The sequence below is a fragment of the Panicum virgatum genome, chromosome 9N (assembly GCF_016808335.1).
Source record: "Panicum virgatum strain AP13 chromosome 9N, P.virgatum_v5, whole genome shotgun sequence".
NCBI classification, from domain to species: Eukaryota; Viridiplantae; Streptophyta; class Magnoliopsida; order Poales; family Poaceae; genus Panicum; species Panicum virgatum.
The window spans coordinates 48182343-48205369 of record NC_053153.1 but is presented as its reverse complement, the minus strand read 5'-3'; the positions used below and the strand labels follow the sequence as shown (position 1 = coordinate 48205369).

Sequence of the window (23027 nt, the reverse complement as noted above, 5' to 3'; positions counted from 1 at the left end):
ATAAAGAGATCATTAGCATCCATGAACTTCTGCCTCTCCTCAGGAGAATGTTCACCTATTGGAATACCAAGCCTCGCTTCCCATGTATGCATCACAGTAAGCCAGAGATGGACCTTGACTTGCCATTTCTTAAAGTGCACACCAGAAAACTTACCTAGCCTCAATGCATCAGCAAATCCAGCTATTGTAAAATCAACACATTGCCTATTATAAAGTTTTTGGATTGTTGAATTATTAGGCAATTGCATGATTAAATTCTGAAATAAATAAATCACGAGCATGATAAGATCTAGCATGAATAACCCTATCATACTATTGATAAGACAACATAATCATGATCTCACAAAGCATGATTAAAAACTGAGTAAAACAACATCACACGTACTGAGATTTTACCTTTGGAAAGACAAATGGTGCTGACTGGACGAAGATTGTCCTGCGAACGGAGAGCAACAGACGATGTCGCAGACAACGATTCGCTGCAACGCCTAACTTGGACGAAGGATAGGCCGTGATGAAGATTTTTATTGAGCAGTCGCACGAAGCGCTTCCCAAAAACCTTATTCGCCCTCTCCCGGTGTAGGATCACAAATGCGAAGGGTTCCAGAGACCTGCTCTAATGTTCGCCGATGCACGCCGATGCTCGGGATGGAGAAGCTACAGCAGAGGAGCAGTAGCAAGAGAATGCAAAACCCTAGCTTGAATTGGAGTCTTTGGTGCAGACCGATGGGTCATATATATAGGAAAATCAAATCCATCCTTAACTTCCCTTAGCAATGTGGGACTAAAGGTTTCCACTTCCACATGCCCTCATGGGCCTTTGAGATTTTATTTAGAATTGTTGAAAATTCTTTGGGCCAAGCCCAAATTCCAACAATAGAAGCTCGAGAAGCTCTGGTGCCCGGTTGTCTTCTATGGCGGACAAGATGCCCTGCCTTTACCTCCCACACCGCGCCCCCACGCTATTACCTCCCCTAGCCTTTTCACTTCGCTCGCCACTGTACACCCGGTATAGGAACGCCTCTTCACGAAGATGGTGTCGTTTAGACCTGATCACGGACCAACCGACCCGATAAACCCGACCTAACCAATCTGAAAAAAATCTAACCCGACTCGACCTAATTAAGTGACGGATCGGATGAGGGCCGAAATAATTGGCTCGAAACTTAAAAACCCGATCCAACCCGAAAAATACATACAAAATGCAGGCCAATGCGACCCAACCCGAACCTGACCTGACCTGACCATGTTATGGGTCGTGCGCGGGCCAACATTTTTTTACCCGAAATCCGAAGTGACCCGATTCGAACTCGACCCGACCCGATCCGATGGATGATCAGGTATAGTGTCATTTGCAGGGCCAGTATGGTAACATCATCTTTTTGTGGTACGTCCTTTTCACATCGCTCGCCACTGAACACCTCACAAATCAGGTTTAGCTAAAATACCATTTTCACGAGGTTGCTGGTTCCTCTTATGAAACTACGCCACTCTTAAAATCATCTTTTTGTTGTAGTTTATGGGATCAAGGGAGAGTTGAGAGAGGGAAGGAGGGAGAGCTGCTGCGTGATTGCAGATTGTTTCTATGTGGATGAAGGGGGAACGATATAGAAAGGCAAGATCATCTTCTTTTTTTTTCCATTGTAGTTAGGCCAATTTCAATGGATAGTGTCATCGCGCAGTTACCAAGAGTGCCATGTCTGTTTGACGCTAGAATAAAATTACCTCTAAATGCATAATTTCATTGCACAGTTTTATAGATAAGATGTCGTATTTAATTATTGAATGATATTAACGATCAAATATACTGTATGATCAATAGAAGTTGATGGATGTGTGTACATGAAACTTAAATCCTCTTAATAGAGTTTCATACCAGTTTTGCAGTTCTTGGTAATTGTGTACACTAAGTTCCATCACCATGAAATAAATTTTTTGTTTTTTTCTTGAATTGCATGGCATGTCAACACTTTTGCCTACGTGATATACTATTATTTAATAAGAATGAAACTCATACCACTAACGTTGAGAATGGCTTAGTGGTGCTGGCTCAATTTTACATGGCAGTGGCAGATAAAAGACGTAAAAAATAGTTTTGTCAGCATGTAGCGTGAGTAATTTTCCAATGGGCAATGGCGTTTAAAGAATTTTGTTAATTTAAGTGGCAGAAACAGAATTATTAAGTGAAAGTGTATTTAATTAATAAATTTGTCTAGTGCAAAGAGAAATCATAAGATAAACCCGTTGTAAATGGGCTGATAGTGGCTGCACATCTCCCGCCGCAGCATTCCCCGATTCCCGCACCTCTTGTCTGCGCGCCCGCCGCGCTTCACCCACTGAAGGGTGGTGTCCTTTTCCCGCCGGCGTCTCCCGCGAAAACCCTACCTTTTCCCGCCGCCCGTGCGCGCATATCATCGAGCACATCATCCGCGCCCCGCACCGCACACAACCTCCGCGCTCCGGGCGAGGGACGGCGTGGCTATGGACGGAGACGACTTCACGCCGGAGGGCGGCAAGCTTCCGGAATTGAAGCTAGGTTCGTCCGTCCGCCGCTCCTCGTGTCCGCTTCCGGAATTAGTTTCGTTCGATTCGTCGAGTCACTCTGTTTCCGTCTTGTTTTCTCGTGGTTGGACAGATGCGAGGCAAGCGCAGGGTTTCATCTCCTTCTTCAGGAAACTGCCGCAGGTGCGCCTCCCTCGATCTCTCCTTTTGGGTCCTAGTTTTGGTCGACTATTTTGGAGGATAAGACTTTTTGTTGGCTGATTTATTTATTCCTCCTTTTTCTGATTTATTCTAATTTTGGTCTGGTAGGACCCCCGGGCCATTCGTCTCTTCGATCGCAGGGTAAGTGCGTAGCGTTGATGGTACCATACTATTTCCAATACATGCCGTTCTTTTCATGAGCAATAGGATGGACTAGAGAAATGGGGGGAATAGCTCCTGGTTGTGTCATTACTGTTAGGAAATATATGGACTATTGTGTTTTTTATTCACCTGGTAAGTGAACACATAGATTGCAGATAAACCATAGATAACAATGATAATGTTACTACGTTAACTCAATTTTCTTGACAGTCCATGTATCATATGAATTGGTCTCAGCTAGAATTTATGGATTTAATCCTAGTATCAGTTCCATGCACGTTTTTCAAAGTCATCAATAACTTAAAGCTGGTAATTACGAGGTACCTAAGTAGTATGTAGGGAACTGTTCGAATTTTGGAGTAATGCAGCATACTTTGGGTTACATAGTATGTGGATACATTTTTTTGTGTATCCAATAAGATTTATTTTTCCTGTGTGAAAGTGCTTTTAAAGAAATGATTACACTACAGAAATATTTCCTCATATGGGGTCATAACTGTTTAGTAAAAGGAAGTTCGTGAACTCATGCAAATTTAAATTGGCATTTTCTTCCGGACTTGTTTCTACTATCAGCACTTTTCCTGCATGCTGTTGCTATCTTCATACTACAGCAATCACAATTGTTGAGGCAAACCATGTTCGGGCAGAGTTAAATTTAGCTTTTTATTCTTTGGGAATTGGATCCCTATGTTTATTGACCTTCTACTGTAGAATGGAATGCTATAACTAGTGCTTAAATGTGGTTCAGGATTATTACACTGCTCATGGTGAGAATGCCACGTTTATTGCAAGGACATACTACCACACAATGTCAGCCTTGCGCCAACTAAGTAGCAGCACTGAGGGAATCTCAAGTGCCAGTGTGAGCAAGGCTATGTTTGAGACCATTGCCCGCAACATTTTGTTGGAGCGGACTGACCGTACATTGGAGCTCTATGAGGGAAGTGGGTCAAGTTGGAGGTTAACAAAGTCTGGAACACCTGGAAATATTGGTAGTTTTGAAGACATTCTGTTTGCAAATAATGACATGCAAGATTCACCAGTCATTGTTGCTTTGTTTCCAGTGTTCCGGGAAACTCAGCTGTATGTAGGGCTAAGTTTTTTGGATATGACCAACAGGAAGCTTGGGTTAGCTGAGTTCCCTGAAGATAGCCAATTCACAAATGTTGAATCAGCACTTGTTGCATTAGGTTGCAAGGAGTGTCTTCTCCCAGTAGATTGTGAGAAATCCCTTGATTTGAATCCCCTTCAAAATGCCATTCGGAATTGTAATGTTCTATTGACTGAAAAAAAGAAGGCTGACTTCAAATCCAGAGATCTTGCGCAAGATCTTGGTAGAATAATCAGGGGTTCTGTTGAGCCAGTTCGTGACCTGCTATCTCAGTTTGACTATGCTCTTGGTGCCCTTGGAGCTCTGTTATCTTATGCCGAGTTGCTAGCAGATGATACTAACTATGGAAATTACATAATTGAGAAGTACAATTTGAATTGCTACATGAGACTTGATTCTGCTGCTGTGCGAGCATTAAATATTGCAGAAGGGAAAACTGATGTGAACAAGAACTTCAGTTTGTTTGGTTTGATGAACAGAACCTGTACTGTTGGGATGGGAAAGAGATTGCTGAATAGATGGCTGAAACAACCTCTATTAGATGTAAATGAAATCAATAACAGATTAGATATGGTTCAGGCTATTGTAGAAGACCCAGAGCTTCGTCAGGGACTCAGGCAACAACTTAAAAGGATATCAGATATTGATCGTCTAACGCATTCACTCCGCAAGAAATCAGCTAATCTACAGCCTGTTGTTAAGCTTTACCAGGTTTTTGCTGCAACCTACTGTTATTTTCTGTTAATGAAATGCAAAAATGATTGTTTGCCTAAAAATATATTCGGAAATATATTTAATACAGTATTTTTTTGTAATATTGGTTTATTAGCTGCTAGTTTAAAGCTAGTAACTTGTTATGAAAGGAGTGCACTGAACCTTTGTAGTACTTGTGTTGCTCTGTCTGTGTGCATAGCCTTGCTGGAAACAGGGTAACTAGGTTTCTTAAGCAAGGGAAGCACCATATAAGATCATGCCTTTTACCACAAATTTTTTAACTCATTTACTTATTGGTTTTGCAGTCTTGTTCCAGAATCTCATACATCAAGGGTATTCTTCAGCAATACAATGGACAATTTTCCACATTGATAAGGACAAAGTTTCTTGAGCCATTGGAAGAATGGATGACAGAGAATCGATTTGGTAGGTTTGCTTCTCTTGTTGAGACAGCTATTGACCTTGATCAGCTGGACAATGGAGAGTACAGAATATCTCCCCTATATTCTTCTGACTTAGCTGTGCTGAAGGATGAGCTTTCTGTTGTTGAAGATCACATAAATAATTTGCACATGCATACAGCTAATGATCTGGATCTTTCTGTTGATAAGCATCTGAAGCTAGAAAAAGGACCGTTTGGACATGTGTTTAGAATCTCGAAGAAAGAGGAGCAGAAAGTCAGGAAGAAACTCACTAGCAACTACATAATCATAGAAACTCGTAAAGATGGTGTGAAGTTCACTAGTCCGAAGCTGAAAAAGCTAGGTGATCAATACCAGGCACTGCTTAGTGAGTACACAAGTTGTCAGAAAAAGGTTGCTGATAATGTAGTGAGGGTTTCGGGCACCTTCTCAGAGGTACACTAATAATTCTTTTACCTTCAGGATTCATTTTTTTCTTTGTACATGATTGTGATAATTTGTCAATTCTTGGTTTAGGTATTTGAAAATTTTGCTGCGGTTCTTTCAGAGTTGGATGTTTTACAAAGTTTTGCTGATTTGGCAACTAGTTGCCCAGTTCCTTATGTAAGGCCAGACATTACAGCATCGGTAAAAAAACACTTGCTAAAACCCTATGAAAGGAAAAATTTGAAATGCAGATCTAATCTTGAGGACATAATACAGGATGAAGGAGATATTATTCTACAAGGTAGCAGACATCCTTGTCTGGAAGCACAAGATGGTGTTAACTTTATACCCAATGATTGCACTCTGGTATGTATTGTGTGATATGATATATGCAATTACAGTACTTAGTGAAATTAGTAATGCTTCAATTGCTCGAAACAGGTAAGAGGGAAAAGTTGGTTTCAGATCATTACTGGACCAAACATGGGAGGAAAATCCACGTTCATAAGACAGGTTAGATTTGTACTTCCATGATAATATTTATGACAAGCCATTCAAGAATTTTTTTCCTGTAAATGTTATGGATTCATCTATATGAATCATGGCCTGTCCAGTACTGTATGATACTAGCTCTCTTCATAAATGCATTTAGAATGCGTGCAATCAAACTTCTCTAGCTTTGACCATTGATTGTGAGTAAAGCTATTTATATTGATCATTTGAAAATGTGTCATTGAATATGTTGTGTAAAATACTTTTGATGATATAGTAATTTTGTAAGTTCTTGATATCATATTTCTGCAAAACATTGGGTAGTAAAAGTTGCACATTGGTGACAAGTTGGGAGTATATCAAAATATATTTTATTGTGGATGTTAATATAACATGGATGGTACTTGTTGCATTATGCATACTGCTTCATAGGAGTTGTCATTGTCAGAACTAGAATACTCTGAAATGCTGTTTAATTTTACAACATTATTAAATATTTGTTTATAATTTAAATAGCAGACCAACATTCTTCAGGAAAGAAAAACGCCAGACCAATAAGTTCTTGGATGATTGGTCCCCACTCTTATATTAATCTAATTACAGTAATTCTTTCTTTTAAAGAAATTATGTAGATACCTTCATCTTTGTGAATATGCATAATGCATTACATATATTGGCAGAGAGAATGGGGATCTTGTGAGATGATAATCCAACTTATGCACAATTTGTAAAATCTAGTAATTGAGAAGGGTTACTATGAGTCTATGACTGATCATGCATGAGTAAGAGTGAATAATTCAGTGTTTCTTTTCAGTTGTGCAAAATTTTGCATATAGTTATTTTACTAATTTTAATAGAGCTCTTCATTTCTGGCATATAGTTATTTTACTAATTTTAATAGAGCTCTTCATTTCTGTCTGCACTAAAATAAGACATGCAAAACATCTGTGCACTTAAATGTATAGATATGTAATTTATTGCTATACTTGGATCCACTTCTTGATGTGATGTTCCATTCTTATAACCATATATATTGAGCTACCAACTGTCTGATGGTTATTCACCACTTCCACCATATATGCAAGGTTGGGTAAGGCGCTAGGCGCTCTCTAGGCACTGACCCACCGCCTAGAGCCTAGGTGTGCCTAGGCGAGCCTAGGCGTTTCAAGATGTTTTTCTAGATGTTAACACATACACACATATACATATGTATCTTGCTATACACATACAAATATCTCTTAAAGAAAAGGGTCAATAAGAAGCCGATGGGCCTAACTTTGGATAAAAGCTCATTAAAACATCCCAACCCAAATGAAAAGCGGTACCCCAACTCCAAGCCTCCCCCCTATCCACTCACCACTCGTTCACCCATCGCCGCTAGCCCGCTACGCCCACACGCCCGCCACCGCCTCCTTCCTCCATGCGCTAGCCCGCCCCTGCCTCCTCTTCCCCCACCTGCTCGCCCGCTCCTGCCTCCCCTTCCTGCTCCTCCTCCGCCTGCCCGCCCTCCCGCCCCTGCCCCCTCTTCTTCCTCTGCCGCCAGCCCCTGCCTCCACCGCCGCATGCCATCCCTGCTGCCACCGCCTAGGGGACTGCTTACCCCCTAGGCTCCGCGGTACCCCTCTGCCCAGCAATGAAGCGTGCCTAGGCGAGCGCGGAACCCCGCCTTGCCGAACATTGCATATATGCATGATGAATGCATTGCAATGCAATACTATAACAATGTGTTGGTGTGCTTCATTGGTTTTCTTCTTTTCTGGATAGCCATGTGGGGTGACTTATTCAGTAGTTCTATTCATACATATTTGATGCTAGAACTTTTCACAACTTGTAGCAGATTGATTGCCCAGAAATTAAATTTCTCATAATTGCTAAAGAAGGGTTTCGCCAGGACCTCGGCTATTTAAAATGTGTTGGTACAAACTTTGTTATGTGATCATGTGTCTGGGACTCCTCTTGATTAGTACTTTTTGTAGAATTGATATATGTTAAACCCGATCTGTTCTCCCAAGAATACAATAAAGTAAAGAGTGTGACATTACTCTGAACTGCTTGATCAGTGCATTTTAGTTAATCGGCCGCAAACCTCTTGAGTACATTTGGACATGTTCAAACATATAGTTTGAATTTCCTCCATGTTCTCATAGCTCCTCGGTCTTCTTGTTCTTGGATGTTGGCTACTGAAATTTAATTTATATTGTTTCAAACATATTATTTGAAGCAACTAATAATACCTTTCACTGATTTATTACTTTTCATATGGGACCAGGTTGGTGTAAACGTTTTGATGGCACAAGTTGGTTCCTTTGTTCCTTGCGATCAAGCAAGTGTTAGTGTGAGAGATTGTATTTTTGCTCGTGTTGGTGCTGGTGATTGCCAAGTAAGCTGGTTCGAATATCAAAATATTTTGTTAAGTTTTATGTTGGAAATGCATTTTGTTCTTATTTAAACTTCTGTTGCAATCACTCATACCGCGCAGCATATTCTCTTGCTTTAGCTACTCATAGTCATACAAATGTAGCAAATCAAAGAGGCACGTGAGCATGAAAAGAAATAGCACATATTAGACAAGTAGCACCTTTGCTATATCAATCAAGTTTTTTTCTAAAGACTAAAAATTGTGCAATTCTCAATACTTTCTTTCTCTAAAGCCCTTGATCCTAATTAAAATTCGAATATTGACTTGGCATTAGAGCATACAAATCCTTATATGCATTTGTGTAAAATTTCTTTTTTATTTAAATTAAATGGATAATAATGGCTGCCTTTTCTTATAGGAAGATGTAAACTTTCTGTTACTTTTGAGCAAGCATTATGTTTATATATTTCTGCGAAATGTTATGTCATGAACTGTTATTTTTACTTTTTTGACAGCTTCGTGGTGTATCAACCTTTATGCAAGAAATGCTTGAAACAGCATCCATCCTGAAAGGCGCCACTAATAAGTCTCTTATAATTATCGATGAGCTGGGACGTGGAACTTCCACATATGATGGATTTGGTAAGTATTGGAAACCTTTCATGGTTTTCCTCTTTCAAGTTTGATAATCATCTTTGGTTTTGTTTCTTTTTTGCATGTGCAAACTTTCATCTGCATTACTACTAATGAAGGGAATAATTACTGTATTCCTCCAACCCTAGATGGGTGGGTATATATAGAACCTATACATGAGCCTCTAGGTGGGCCTCTATACACATGGGTTCAATATACTCCAACACCCCCCGCAGTCTGAACTACCGGCGCAGCGGTGTTCAAGACTGGACAACAAGAAAGCTAACACCCCCCGCAGTCTGAACAACCGACGTAGCGGTGTTCAAGACTGGACAAGATGAGAGTACAAATAGAGTACAAAGGGCAAGTACCCCCACGCAGCCACAACTAGCCACCGGCTACGTTGAGACTAGATCGAAACTCCGAGAAGGTCGAGGAGGGCAGCCCCTTGGTGAAGATGTCAGCAAACTGGGAGGTAGTCGGGACATGGAGTACTCGAACATCGCCGATTGCGACTCTGTCGCGCACGAAGTGTAGGTCGATCTCCACGTGCTTCGTCCGCTGATGCTGGACGGGGTTGGTGGAGAGATACACGGCGCTGACGTTGTCGCAGTAGACGAGCGTACTCTTGGCGAGCGGGCTGTGGAGCTCCGCCAAGAGCTGTCGTAGACAGGACGCCTCCGCCACGCCGTTAGCGACAGCCCGGTACTCCGCCTCAGCACTGGAGCGGGAGACAACCGGCTGCCGCTTGGACGACCAGGAGACCAGGTTGCCGCCCAGGAAGACGGCGTAGCCGGAGGTGGAGCGACGAGTGTCCGGGCAGCCAGCCCAGTCAGCGTCGGTGTAGACCACCAGCTCAGCAGAGGACGAGCGGTGAAGCACCAGGCCGTGGTCCACAGTGCCACGGACGTACCGGAGGAGACGCTTCAGCGCAGCAAGGTGTGACTCCCGGGGATCATGCATATGGAGACAGACCTGCTGAACAGCGTTGGTGAGGTCCGGCCTGGTGAAGGTGAGGTACTGCAAAGCACTGGCTAGACTCCGGTAGGCAGTAGGATCAGCCACCGGATCACTCAGATCAGCAGACAGCTTCGCCTGAGTGTCGACTGGAGTGGAGCAGGGTTTGCAATCAGTCATCCCAGCCCGCTCCTAGAATATCGAGGGCGTACTGCCGCTGATGAAGGAGAAGACCAGACGGGCGAGGCTCAACAGTGACGCCCAAGAAGTGGTGGAGCTGACCGAGATCCTTCATAGCGAACTCCTGCTGCAGAGAGGAGATGACACTCTGAAGCAACTGCTGACTAGAAGCTGTGAGCACAATGTCATCGACATATAGCAGCAGATAAGCCGTCTCATCCCCACGGCGGTAGATGAAGAGAGACGTGTCAGACTTGGCCTCGGTGAACCCCAGTGTCAGCAAGAACGTGGCGAACCGAGAGTACCAAGCCCGTGGAGCCTGCTTCAGTCCATAGAGAGACTTGTTGAGCCGGCAGACCATATCCGGACGACTCGAGTCCACAAATCCCGCATGCTGAGAGCAGTAAACAGTCTCTGACAAGGTGCCGTGAAGAAACACATTCTCACGTCCAGCTGGTGCACAGGCCAAGTGTGCGAGCGCAGCGAGAGGACCGTAGCGCACCATAGCGGGCTTCACGACCGGGCTGAAGGTCTCATCATAGTCCACACTAGGACCGCTGAGTGAATCCCCGGAGAACCCAGCGAGCCTTGTAGCGCTCCAGTGCGCCGTCAGCCCGACGCTTATGCGTCTAGATCCACTTGCCAGTCACCACATTGCAACCAGACGGACGCGGCACGAGGTCCCACGTCTGGTTGGCAAGAAGAGCCGCGTACTCTTCCATCGCGCGACGCCAGTGAGGATCCGCCAAGGCGTCGCGGACAGAGGAGGGTACCGGAGAGACCCGCAGCTCTCCCTCGGTGGCGGAGAGAGTCGCGGCCTGGGACGCCATCCGCCGAGTCACCATGCGATGGATATGCCGAGGATCCCGATGGATGACCGGCGGGTGGTACACCTCTTGCTCGGCTCGAGAGGGAGCCGGAGGAGGCGGCGGTGGCGACGGCTCCGGTGTCGGCGTCGCAGGAGCCTCCGGAGCAGGAGGCGGCGCCGGTGTCGACGCCGAACGACGCCGGTACACCTGCACCGGCTCAACGTACCGCTGCGGCGCCGGGTTCGGCGCCGAGCGACGCCGGTACACCTGCACCGGCTAAGCGTACCGCTCAGGGGAAGGCACCGGGGCCGCGCGTGGCGCAGCGGGAGACACCGGGTCCGTGCGCGGCACGACCGGAGGTCCGGGGGCCGCGCTCGGCGCAGCAGGGATCACCGGAAACGGTGCCGGTGTGCCGGGAAAACCTGCAGGAAAAGAACAGACAGGTAACGGTGGCTGAACCACCGGGTCAGTCGGAAACAGAGACGCCAGCTCGGGATCAGAAGAAGGTGTGGAGGAGGTGGAGTAGGGGAAATCCGACTCGTCGAAGACGACGTGTCGGGAGATCAGAACGCGGCGAGAGGTGAGGTCAAAGCATCGGTACCCCTTGTGGTCAGGGGAGTACCCGAGGAACACACAACGAGTCGAGCGGGGCGCCAGCTTGTGAGAAGCGGTGGCGGAGGTGTTAGGGTAACACGCACACCCGAAGACCCGAAGGTGGTCGTAGCGAGGAAGGGGTACCTGAAAAGAGCGTGGTGTAGAGTGGGAGCAGGAGAAGCAGTGGACAGAAGGCGGTTGAGCAGGTAGGTGGCGGTGTGGAGGCTCTCAGCCCAGAAGCGCGGGGGGAGAGAAGCCTGGATCAGAAGGGTGCGCACGACGTCGTTCGTCGTGCGAATCATCCGCTCAGACTTGCCGTTCTGAGGAGAGGTATACGGAAAAGACATACGCAGCTGAACACCCCGAGACAGGAAGAAAGACCGGGAGGTGGAGTTATCGAACTCCCGCCCATTGTCACACTGGACGGCCTTAACGGTGAGGCTGAACTGAGTGGACACCCAGGCAAAGAAGTGGAGGAGGGTGGGGAAGGTCTCAGACTTGGCGCGCAAAGGGAAAGTCCAAGAGTAATGAGAAAAATCATCAACAATGACCAGATAATATCTATAGCCAGACATGCTGAGTACAGGAGATGTCCACAGGTCACAGTGAATGAGATCAAAAGCATGCGCAGCATGAGAAGAAGAAAAAGAAAACGGAAGTCTAACATGACGACCTAACTGGCACACATGACAGAGGTGCTCAGCAGGAGTCCTAGTACATGGAACATCGGTACCACGGTGGAGCTGAGCCAAAACGTCGCGGCTGGGGTGACCAAGCCGGCGGTGCCAGGTGGTGGAAGAAGGCGTCACGGCAAAAGCAGAAGACGAAGAAGCCGAAGGCGAGGCAGCGGAAGCAGGAAGCCGAAGAGTGTAAATGGGCCTCGGGCTGTCACATCGGAGGAGCGGACGCCGGGAAGCCGAATTCTTCACAGTAAGACCAGAGGAGTCAAATTCGATAGAACAAGAGTTGTCAGCAGTAAACTGGCGAATAGAAAGAAGGTTGTGAACTATTTGAGGAGCAACAAGAACATTAGGAAGACGAGGAGCAGAACCCACGGCGGTGATAGGAAGGCAAGACCCAGCACCAACCATGATAGAAGAAGGACAAGAGGGGTGTGGGGGTCGGACAGAAGAGAGGATACCAGTATCGGGAGTGGTGTGGAACGAGGCACCCGAGTCGGCGATCCACTCGGTGTTGGTCGGCGGCGTCAGTCCCATGGTGCTGAAGGACTGCGCCAGAGCGGCCTGGTCCCACCCACCAGGCTGTTGGAGCCAAGCCGCGAGGCTCAGCTCGGATCACGATCGCCGGCGATGCCCGGCGAACGCAACGAACACACGCGAACACGGTGGAACACACGAACGAGAGAGAGGGCGAGTATTCACTGCGGGACGTCGCAGCTTGTTCGGTCTTTGATTGATGCTTATCTACACAATGCAGATGCGTACAACTCGGCATGGAGACCGAGCTCCCCGCGCCACGACGCTGATCGTGCGCGACTCCGTTGCTCCGCGGCGCGCGCTGCGTGCGGCAACAAGGATCGTGGCGCGGACTTGACCGAGAGAACCGGGCGCGTCGCGGACTGGGCACACCTCCGGCCGTGCGCGCCACACTAGCCTAGCTAATGCATCAACTGAAAACAGGAAATTACAACGATGTGCAACAGTTTAGCTAACAAACACCCCCTAAACCTGTTGCAGCTTGACGACTCCAAGAGCTCTCCTTTGTTCCAAGAACTTCACACGTCCCAATGGCTTGGTCAGAATGTCTGCCAGCTGACCGGCGGTCCCGACATGATCAACTTGCACTTTGCCATCTTCCACGCACTCACGAATGAAATGAAACTTGGTGTCGATGTGCTTACTTCGCTCGTGGTGCACCGGGTTCTTGCTCAGAGCGATCGCGGACATGTTGTCCATAAACATCTTGACAGGCGCCAGCTCTTTTCCAATCAGATCGCCAATTAGCCGGCACAACCAGACTCCCTGGCAGGCTGCTGCTGCTGCTGCCACATACTCAGCTTCACAGGATGATAGGGTGACTATCTTCTGTTTTTGTGACACCCAAGTGATCAAATTATTTCCCAAGAAAAAGATCACACCTGTAGTGCTCTTCCTATCTTCCACATCTCCAGCAAAGTCACTGTCACTGAACCCTGTCAGCTTGGGTTTCAGATCAGTTCCTCGCACATACTTGCAGCCATAGCTTGCAGTCACCTTCAGATATCTGAGAATGTGCTTGACAGCAGCCCAGTGTTCTTTGTTTGGAGCTTCCATGTACCTGCTGACCACACCAACCGAGTATGCAAGATCCGGTCTAGTGTTGACAATGTACCTTAAGCTTCCAATTATGCTTCTGTATGCTGTTGGATCCACAGCCTCGCCATCATTCTTGTGGAGTTTGAGTCGAGCTTCCATTGGTGTTTCACACCCATTGCAGTTTGTCATGCCTGCAGCTTCAAGTATTTTACCGGCATAGCCACTCTGACTCAGTGTGATTCCCTCTTCATCTTGCTTCACTTCAATTCCCAAGTAATAGCTGAGAAGACCAATATCACTCATGCTGAACTTCTTTTTCATCTCTTGCTTAAATTTTTCAATGTCACTGACATTTGGCCCTGAGATGATCAAGTCATCAACATACACCCCCACAAGCAGAAAAGACCTGCTGTTCCTCCTCACATACACAGCATGCTCCAGTTTGCTCCTGACAAAACCAAGAGCCTGCAACTCTCTGTCAAGTTTTGCATACCAGGCTCTAGGTGCCTGTTTCAACCCATAGAGTGCTTTTCTCAATTTCAGTACTTTGTCACCATCACCAACTCTGAATCCAGGAGGTTGTTGAACATACACAGTTTCAGACAGATCACCATTTAAAAATGCAGACTTAACATCCATGTGGTGCACCTGCCATCCATCTTGTGCAGCCAATGCCAAAAGAACTCTCATTGTCTCAATTCTGGCCACTGGGGCAAAGACCTCATCAAAATCTACTCCATGTCGTTGAGCATAACCTTTAGCCACTAATCTTGCTTTGTACTTGACAATGTTGCCATTTGGATCTTTCTTGACTTTGAAAACCCATTTCAGGCCAATGGCCTTTTGCTTGGCTGGCAGTTCACTAACATCCCAGGTTCTATTTTCTTCAATTGATTTCATTTCACCTTGCATTGCTTCTCTCCAGTGAGCTTCGGTCAAAGCATCATCTACTGACTTTGGCTCATCTGCTGCTAGAAAACAAGCACCACTGTATTCAAAACCCTGAACCTCATCACTGGAATCCAGTATGTCTGACAGCATCCTATATCTCCTTGGTGCTTCATTTGAACCTTCAGAAGCGTCTGTCGGTGGTGAGACCCATTGGATGGGCACTGATCTCGGTACAGCCTGTCCAGGTGGTGTGTGAGGTTCACCCCCAGCCGATGGAATTGCTTGTGGTGAGAGTGGAGAGGCACCATCGTCTGAATCAGGCCCAACTTCTGTTGTCGGATTTGGTTCAGTGTCAAAGAACTGAACACTAAAAGTTGCAGAGGCTGAATCTGAGACACTGCTCTCACCACCATTCTCTACCCAATTCCATCCCTTTGTTTCATCAAATATCACATCCCTGGTCACTATTAACTTGTTGTTCACCGGATCATACACTCGATACCCCTTGCTTCCAGTTTCATAACCCAAAAAAAACACCCCGAGTGGATCTGTCAGACAGCTTTGTGACCCCAGGCCCAACTCTCTTGGCAAAAGCTAAACAGCCAAACGTGCGCAAGTGCCGGACTCCAGGCTTCTTCCCATACCAAGCTTCAAATGGAGTTTTCCCTTTCAAACTCTTGGTCGGTGACCTGTTCAACAAATAGACGGCCACCCTGACAGCTTCTCCCCAGAACTTGGCCGGCACCTGCATACTCTTCAACAAACAGCGTGCCATCTCTACTACAGTCTGGTTGCGTCGTTCAACAACACCATTCTGCTGTGGAGAGTAGGGTGTGGTGGTATTGTGCTTGATGCCTGATTCATCACAGAAAGAAATAAAAGCACCAGAGTTGAACTCACCACCCCTATCAGTTCTGAAAGCCTTAAGATGATGGCCTGACTCCACCTTAGCCGCTGCCTTGATCTTCTTGAAATACTGTAATGCTTCACTCTTTGAAGCCAGCAGCTCGATCCACATGTATCGGCTGTAGTCATCAACGATGAGCAAGAAAAAGGACTTGCCTCCGGGTGTCGGCGGTGTAACATGTCCACATAAGTCACCGTGCACCAGCTCCAAACCTGCCTCGGCTCTGAACGATGAAGCTCGAGGGAATGGAGTTCTGTGATGCTTGCCAAGGGCGCAGCCATCGCACACCTATTTTGCATGTCTGATCACTAGGATTCCCTCCACCATCTCTTGTGCTCCGAGCTCGTGTAATGACCTGAAGTTCAGATGGCCATACCGAGCATGCCACAGCCATGCCTCATCGCTCATTTTTGTCAGCAAACATATAGGTGCAGTGACTGTTACCTTCATAATATAGAGCCGGTTCAGTCGTTCTGCCCTGATCAGGAGTGTTCGTTGGCTGTCAGCTTGCTTGCGTTCAAAGACTTGCAGTACTCCGTCTTCTATTTCAATTCTGCAGCCTCCCTCCTCCAGCTGACCCAAACTGACAATGTTGCATTTCAGAGATGGAATATAGTAAACCTCCGACAGTACCTTGTGATATTGGTTCTTGCCGGCGATTGTTACAGCACCAATTCCACAGATCTCGACCATGGACTCATCACCAAATCGCACCACCGATCCACGCACCGATTCATCAAGAGAAACCAGTATGGAACGGTTCCCGGTCATGTGATTTGTAGCTCCGGTGTCAAGTACCCATGAACCATCGCTGTACTCCTTTGGGAACACTTGTTCTTGATTCAGAAACACAGCCTGTGTGTCAGGGCGCACGACATTGCAGACTTGTGCCAGCATCAGTGCTGGTTGATCTGCATCTGCGATGGCGTGGTGTGCAGCTTCCTGCCGCTCCTCTTTTGGTGCTCTCTTGCACTCTTTTGCCCAGTGCCCATTTATACCGCACTTGCGACACTTTCCCTTCCGGCGTGGCGTGCCCATTGACGTGAGCTTGGTGCCTGAGTCACGAGCATCGCCGCGTGCACTCGGCTTCTCCTTCCTCCCGGACTGACCAGTGCTCTTGCTGCCGGAGGACGACTCCGACAACATGCGACTCTTGTTCTTGGCCACCCAGTCCTCCGTCAACAGCAGCCGACCCGCCTGGTCAGTGATCTACTCCGTCGAGGACTCGAATCGATTTTCCGCCGCCTGAAGACGACCCACGAGTTCCTCGATCGACATGGTCTTGGTGTCGCTGAACATCTCGATCGCGACAGCAATTTGATTGTACCGTGATGGCACAACCCGGAGGAACTTCTTCACGACGCGCGCGTCGGTGATGCTGTCCTCACCAAGCCCACGCAGATCAGTGGCGATCTTGGTGATGCGAATGGCGAAGTCATCGATCGATTCTCCCGACTTGAAAGAGATCGACTCGAAGTCCTCCAACAGCTTCTGCGCATTCACCTCCTTGACCCGCTGCGCACCGAGACGCATCGTCTTGATCGCCTCCCACGCCTCCTTCGCCGTCTTCTTCGCCAGGAGCAGGGAGTGCATGTCCTGTGGCACCGCCCGGATCAGCGCCGCCATGGCGAGCCGATCTCTGCGCCTCTCCACCTTGTCGGACTCGATCACGTCCCACAGGTACATGCCCTCAAGATTGCATTGTACCAGTGCAGACCATTCTTGGTAGTTGGTGCGGGTCAACATCGGCCACAGCAGGTTGCCGGCCGCCTCCTTCATCGCTCGCTCCGCCGCCTCCTTCTCACCACTGGTGCTCATCTCCTCCTCCAACGATCGCCGCCGCGGGATGATGTACTTCTTCTCCGGTGGTTGACGGGGCGGGCTCACAGACCCGTCGTATTGCATGAACCAGCTCTGATGCCAGTTGTTGGAGCCAAGCCGCGAGGCTCAGCTCGGATCACGATCGCCGGCGATGCCCGGCGAACGCAACGAACACACACGAACACGGTGGAACACACGAACGAGAGAGAGGGCGAGTATTCACTGCGGGACGTCGCAGCTTGTTCGGTCTTTGATTGATGCTTATCTACACAATGCAGATGCGTACAACTCGGCATGGAGACCGAGCTCCCCGCGCCACGACGCTGATCGTGCGCGACTCCGTTGCTCCGCGGCGCGCTGCGTGCGGCAACCAGGATCGTGGCGCGGACTGACCGAGAGACCGGGCGCGTCGCGGACTGGGCACACCTCCGCCCGTGCGCGCCACACTAGCCTAGCTAATGCATCAACTGAAAACAGGAAATTACAACGATGTGCAACAGTTTAGCTAACACAGGTCAGGTCGGCTGCTAGTTGGGCTGAGCGGGCGGGGTCCAGGACGGCGCGAAGAGTGGAGCAGCGCCAGTGAACATGGCCGCCGGCTGGAGCTGAGGACAAGGCCCCCCTCCCGGACCCTGGAACGACCACATCGAGATGTGCCCTGACCATGGGTTGCTGAAGGATGGCCAGGGCGTACTTCCAGCGGCAGGGGCAGGAGCGGGCGCCGGAGCCGGTGTCGGCGTGCCCCGACGGCCCCCACCGGTACCGGTGCTCCCAGAAGCAGGGCCACCAGTGCCACCACCACCACCCCGTCGCCGGCGACGTCCACGGCCCCTCCTCCTCCGGTCTGCCCGGCGGGAGCAGCACCAAGGAGGGAGGTGGCAGGAGCAGCGGAGGAGGCCGGTGGAGTAGCAACGAGCGCGGCGGGGGTGGGCGAGGACGATCCGGACGCGAGACCCCTGGTGATCTCCTTGAGGGCGAGGTCGTCCCGGACCTGCAGGAAGGTGGGGAAGGGCCTCTGGCGGGCGATCCAGCCCTTCAGGTGGTCGTAGGTGCTGCTCAGTCCCCGTAGGACATTGAGCACCAAGACCCGATCGGACACCGGATCCCCGAGGTCGTGAAGAGCATCGGCCATGCTCTTCATCCGCCGGCAGTACTCACCGACGGAGAGGCCCCCCTGCACGAAGGTGCGGAAGGTGGCGTCGAGCTGGAGGGCGCGGTACTCGGCGTTGCCGAGGAACTGCCCCTCGAGCGCCACCCAGGCCTGCCGCGCGGTGCCGCCGTGTGTCCTGACGAGGTCCTGAAGATCCAGGGAGATGGTCCCGAAGATCTAGGACAGGACGACGCTGTCGAGGCGCAGCTACGTCACGTCATGCGGCTCGATCGGCAAATCGACGAGGACGTGGTCGTCGAGGGCGTAGCGGCGGAGGGTGAGGAGGACCTGGTCCCGCCAGCGGCCGTAGGAGGAGGACGCGGGGTCGAGGAGGACGGAGACGAGGGCCCTGATGTTCTGGACGCCGGCGGCCTAGAGGTGGAGCTGGGCGACCATGGGGTCGGTCCGGTCGTACCAGAGTCCAGAACCAGCGGGCGGGGCCTGGTGGGAGGAAGAGGCGCCGTGCTCGGGGTCGACGGGCAAGCCGGAGGAGACGCGGAGGTAGCGCTCCGCCTCGGCGACCCGGAGAGCGAGGGCGTCGGCCGTGGCGCGCTCACGCTCCCAGGCGAGGGCTGCCACGCGGACTCGCTTCTGGGCCGTCGAAGCCTCCGACTTGGCGGCGAGGAGGGCCGCGGCGGAGAGCGGCGCATCCGCGGGCGCCATCCCGAGGCCGGACCACGCTGGAGCGGACGCGGTCGGTGCGTGGAGGATCTCCGGGAAGGAGGCGTCGGCGGGGAAGGGCTGCGATGGCGGCGCGATGGGCGGTGGCGGCGGCCTGAGTAGCCTGGGCGGCCTGGGCAGCAGCTGCGGCAACTGCAGAGGGCGCCTGCAGTGCTGGCCCATGGGGGCCCGCGCCCCCTGCACCCCCGCGACACCAGCGCCCGCAGCAGGGGCGGCGGCTGGGTGGGGCCAGGCGGCCGGGCCCGAGGCCCCAGCGCCCCCAGCGCCCTCTGCGCCCCCGCGCCCGCGCCCGCAGCGGCGGCGGCGGCTGCGGCAGAGCCGGGCAGGGAGGCAGGGATGGCGGGATCGAGGACGACCATCGCGGCAGAGGGGGCGACGGCTGGTGGAGCAGAGGCGGCCCGGGTGGAGGTGGCGGCCGGCGACCACGGGCCTAGAGCAGGGGCGCCGGCTGCAACGCCCAGAGCAGGGGCGGCGGCTGCAGAGGAGGAAGGAAGGGGAGGGAAGGAGGAAGGGGAGAGGAGGGACGACGCCGGGAGGGGCGGCGCCGGCGGCTGGCCATGACGCCGGCGGCGGCTGCTGCAGGGGAGAAGAGAGAGAGGAGAGAGAGAGAAACCCTAGGCTAATGATACCATAATGAAGGGAATAATTACTGTATTCCTCCAACCCTAGATGGGTGGGTATATATAGAACCTATACATGGGCCTCTAGGTGGGCCTCTATACACATGAGCTCAATATACTCCAACAACTACTATAGCTATATTTGACTTTTAAAATCATCTTTGTCATGGGTAGACCCAGGGTGATTTTATTTTTGTGTGTGTGGGTTCAATTTTTTGAGTAGGGCCTCTCCTGATATTAGTACTAGAGTTGAAGCAGGCAATCCACATACTTATAAAACCGTTCTACTAGCATTGCATATTTTACACTTCGTATTTGGTTAGAACATGTCTTGGACAAAAACAAGTACTACCCTTATGCTTGATGTTAATGTTCCTTTTATTGAAGTTCGAAGACACTGTTAGTGAATTAGTCCCACCAGCCTGATTTGGGAAAATAAAACTTCTGTATTCCTTTTCAAAATTTTTGAATTGGAACCTTGGATAAAAATTGTTGTTTTCTGGTTATGAAAACATTCTGAAAATTTGAAGTTAGTCATCAATCAATAGAGCTTTGCATGGAATGGAGTTCCTGTATGGATAAATGTAACCAATCATTTTTGGGTAAAATTGTATTTTGTGAATTGCTGCTTCTCTCAATGCTCGTGCTATAATTGATGTTGGATGGAGTTAACAACCTAAAAACAAAACTCGACCGGTGGGGGAAGAACCGCCCCCACGGCATTGCAATTAAGAAGGGACTGTATGACCCTAGTTGAGAAAACCCCCTGAACCCTGGTCCATGCCCACAAGGGCCAAACTGGACTTGGGCCGGCGACCACCGTAACACACAGGCCGGCACAGCGCACCGTAACCTGGGCCGGTGACGCAACAGCCCAAGCCAGCGAGCACAGTGAGGGGTTTTTTTTTTGGGTGCAATACCAGGGTTCGAACCTTGGTCGGTGGGCACAACCAATGACCACCACACCAGTGAGCTATCACTCAGTTTGCTGGAGTTAACAACCTGAGCAGCATGCATTATGCCCACAATTCTTAGTGTATTCATTTGCTGGTAATTTCCTGCATGCATGGCATGCTTCTTGCCACATTTACATTTGTTGGCATCCAAATCTTCTATAACTTTGTAATACAGCTGTCTAATCTTTTATTTGCTAGTAATGCTAAAATGGTGTCTTATGATGGCCTTCATATCAACAAAAAACAAGTTCCACTTGTCTGACATCATAAACCTGGGGATATTTTTGGACGATCTGATCATGTCTGTCGAATTCAGAAGAGAAAGCAATTTGCATCTACAAGCTTTTATCTAATTGGGCTTATGTATATATACAAGGGAGTTGGACCACTCAGGCTAACTTATATAACCCAGAATATATAAGCCAGTTAGCTATATACATATACTAAACACCACAAGAAACATCATAAAAGCCTTGTTTGGCATGCAATCTGAGTGGTTCAATAAACCAAGAATATGTAAAGTTGGTTGCATCCATTTTTGTCAATCTACTTGTTATCAGAGACATCACTGGATGACAAGTTAAAAACTACCAATTATCATTTCTAAATTAAGTACCCATTTTTACAAGGATTTCCCTTTTCATGCTCCAATTGAGATACTAGTTAATTAGCGTTGTTTACCTCTGCAATATGCTCAAACTTCCTGAAATTGGAACTTCTAATTCTTGTTGGGACTGATATTTTTTTTATCAGGTCTCGCTTGGGCTATCTGTGAGCATCTAGTGGAAGTGACTCGAGCACCTACCTTGTTTGCAACCCATTTCCATGAATTAACTGCATTAGCACATAGAAATGATGATGAGGACCGACATGTTTCTGATATCGGAATTTCAAATTATCATGTGGGTGCTCACATAGATCCATCAAGTCGGAAGTTAACTATGCTTTACAAGGTATCTCATGATGTGAAATTCTCTTCTTAATATATTGATGCGCAGCTCTCCTGCGTGTTCGAGAAAAAAAAATGATGTGCAATTCTGAACCACATTTAAAATTCCCTTTTTGGCTTTCAGAAGCAAGTCAGCATTAGTAGCGTGTGAATTGATGCCTCTACGGATATTTCCTGTTTGTGTTGTAGGTTGAACCTGGGGCATGCGACCAAAGTTTTGGTATTCATGTTGCAGAATTTGCTAATTTTCCAGAAGCTGTTGTTGCTCTTGCAAAAAGCAAAGCAGCAGAGTTAGAAGACTTTTCTACTACACCCGTGTTTTCTGACGACTCAAAAGAAGAGGTTTGTACAACTAAAAATTTCAAAATAAATGATATAGATTCAATATCAATTAAAATGCACCTGCTTCCTATGCGAGTGATCTTAGCATAGAAAATTGAATATTGGATTCAGAATTCTTGCTTTACTAAATTTTTGGAGTTCCTATCGGTTTATCTGGAAATATGGTAAAATAATTACTTTGATCCACTGCATAATTAATGGGAGCTTCGGTGGTGACAGGTTGCATGGGGTATCCTACCCATACTGTGCTGAAACATGACCTAAGATAGTGAGTGTTGTCCTGTGCAGGTTGGGTCAAAGCGCAAGAGGGTATTTAGCCCAGATGATGTGACAAGAGGGGCCGCTCGGGCTCGGCTTTTCCTGGAGGAAATGGCAGCATTGCCTATAGGTGAGATGGATGGGAGCCAGACCATGGAGATAGCCACCAAACTGAAAGCCGACTTGCAGAAAGATGCAGCCGACAATCCTTGGCTTCAACAGTTCCTCTGAAGCGTATTAGTCTGAATTTCGTTAAGGTAAAACTGTTAGTGAACTACGCTGGTGCTAGGACCTCCTGAACCATTTTGGTTAATATGCATTGGCGTATATTGTTCTCTAGGCTTAACTGAACTAGTAGGCTAGGCAAAACGACCTGCAAAAAACATGTGTACATATGGCGGTAGCACACCTGCTGAATGCTTAATCGGCCGCAGTCTGTGTTTGTCTTGTCTGTGTGTTTGCACTGCATTGTGCACATCCGTGAAAGGTCCTGCTGTGCAAGTCTCGTCTAAGCTTAAAATTACTTCTTCTGCAGCAAGAGTCATGTAGCGCAAGCAGCCAGGCTGGCAGAGTATCGTGGATAGCCCTGCAAATGAATTGCAAATGGATTGTGAACCAAACTATACCCACGCTAA

The 23027-nt window shown here is 48.7% G+C and overlaps 1 protein-coding gene across 1 annotated transcript; it reads left to right on the top strand.

The window, feature by feature from the left end:
- Nucleotides 1-2263: 2263 nt before the first annotated feature.
- On the top strand, nt 2264-22897 carry LOC120691730 (DNA mismatch repair protein MSH2). The gene is made up of 13 exons (XM_039974902.1): nt 2264-2536; nt 2636-2685; nt 2812-2844; nt 3614-4687; nt 4996-5547; nt 5629-5739; nt 5815-5904; nt 5980-6051; nt 8300-8410; nt 8905-9031; nt 21597-21796; nt 21982-22134; nt 22423-22897. Exons 1-13 carry the CDS (start codon nt 2482-2484, stop codon nt 22621-22623), a joined length of 2829 nt encoding a protein of 942 aa, XP_039830836.1. The 5' UTR covers nt 2264-2481; the 3' UTR covers nt 22624-22897.
- The last annotated feature ends 130 nt before the right edge of the window (nt 22898-23027 follow it).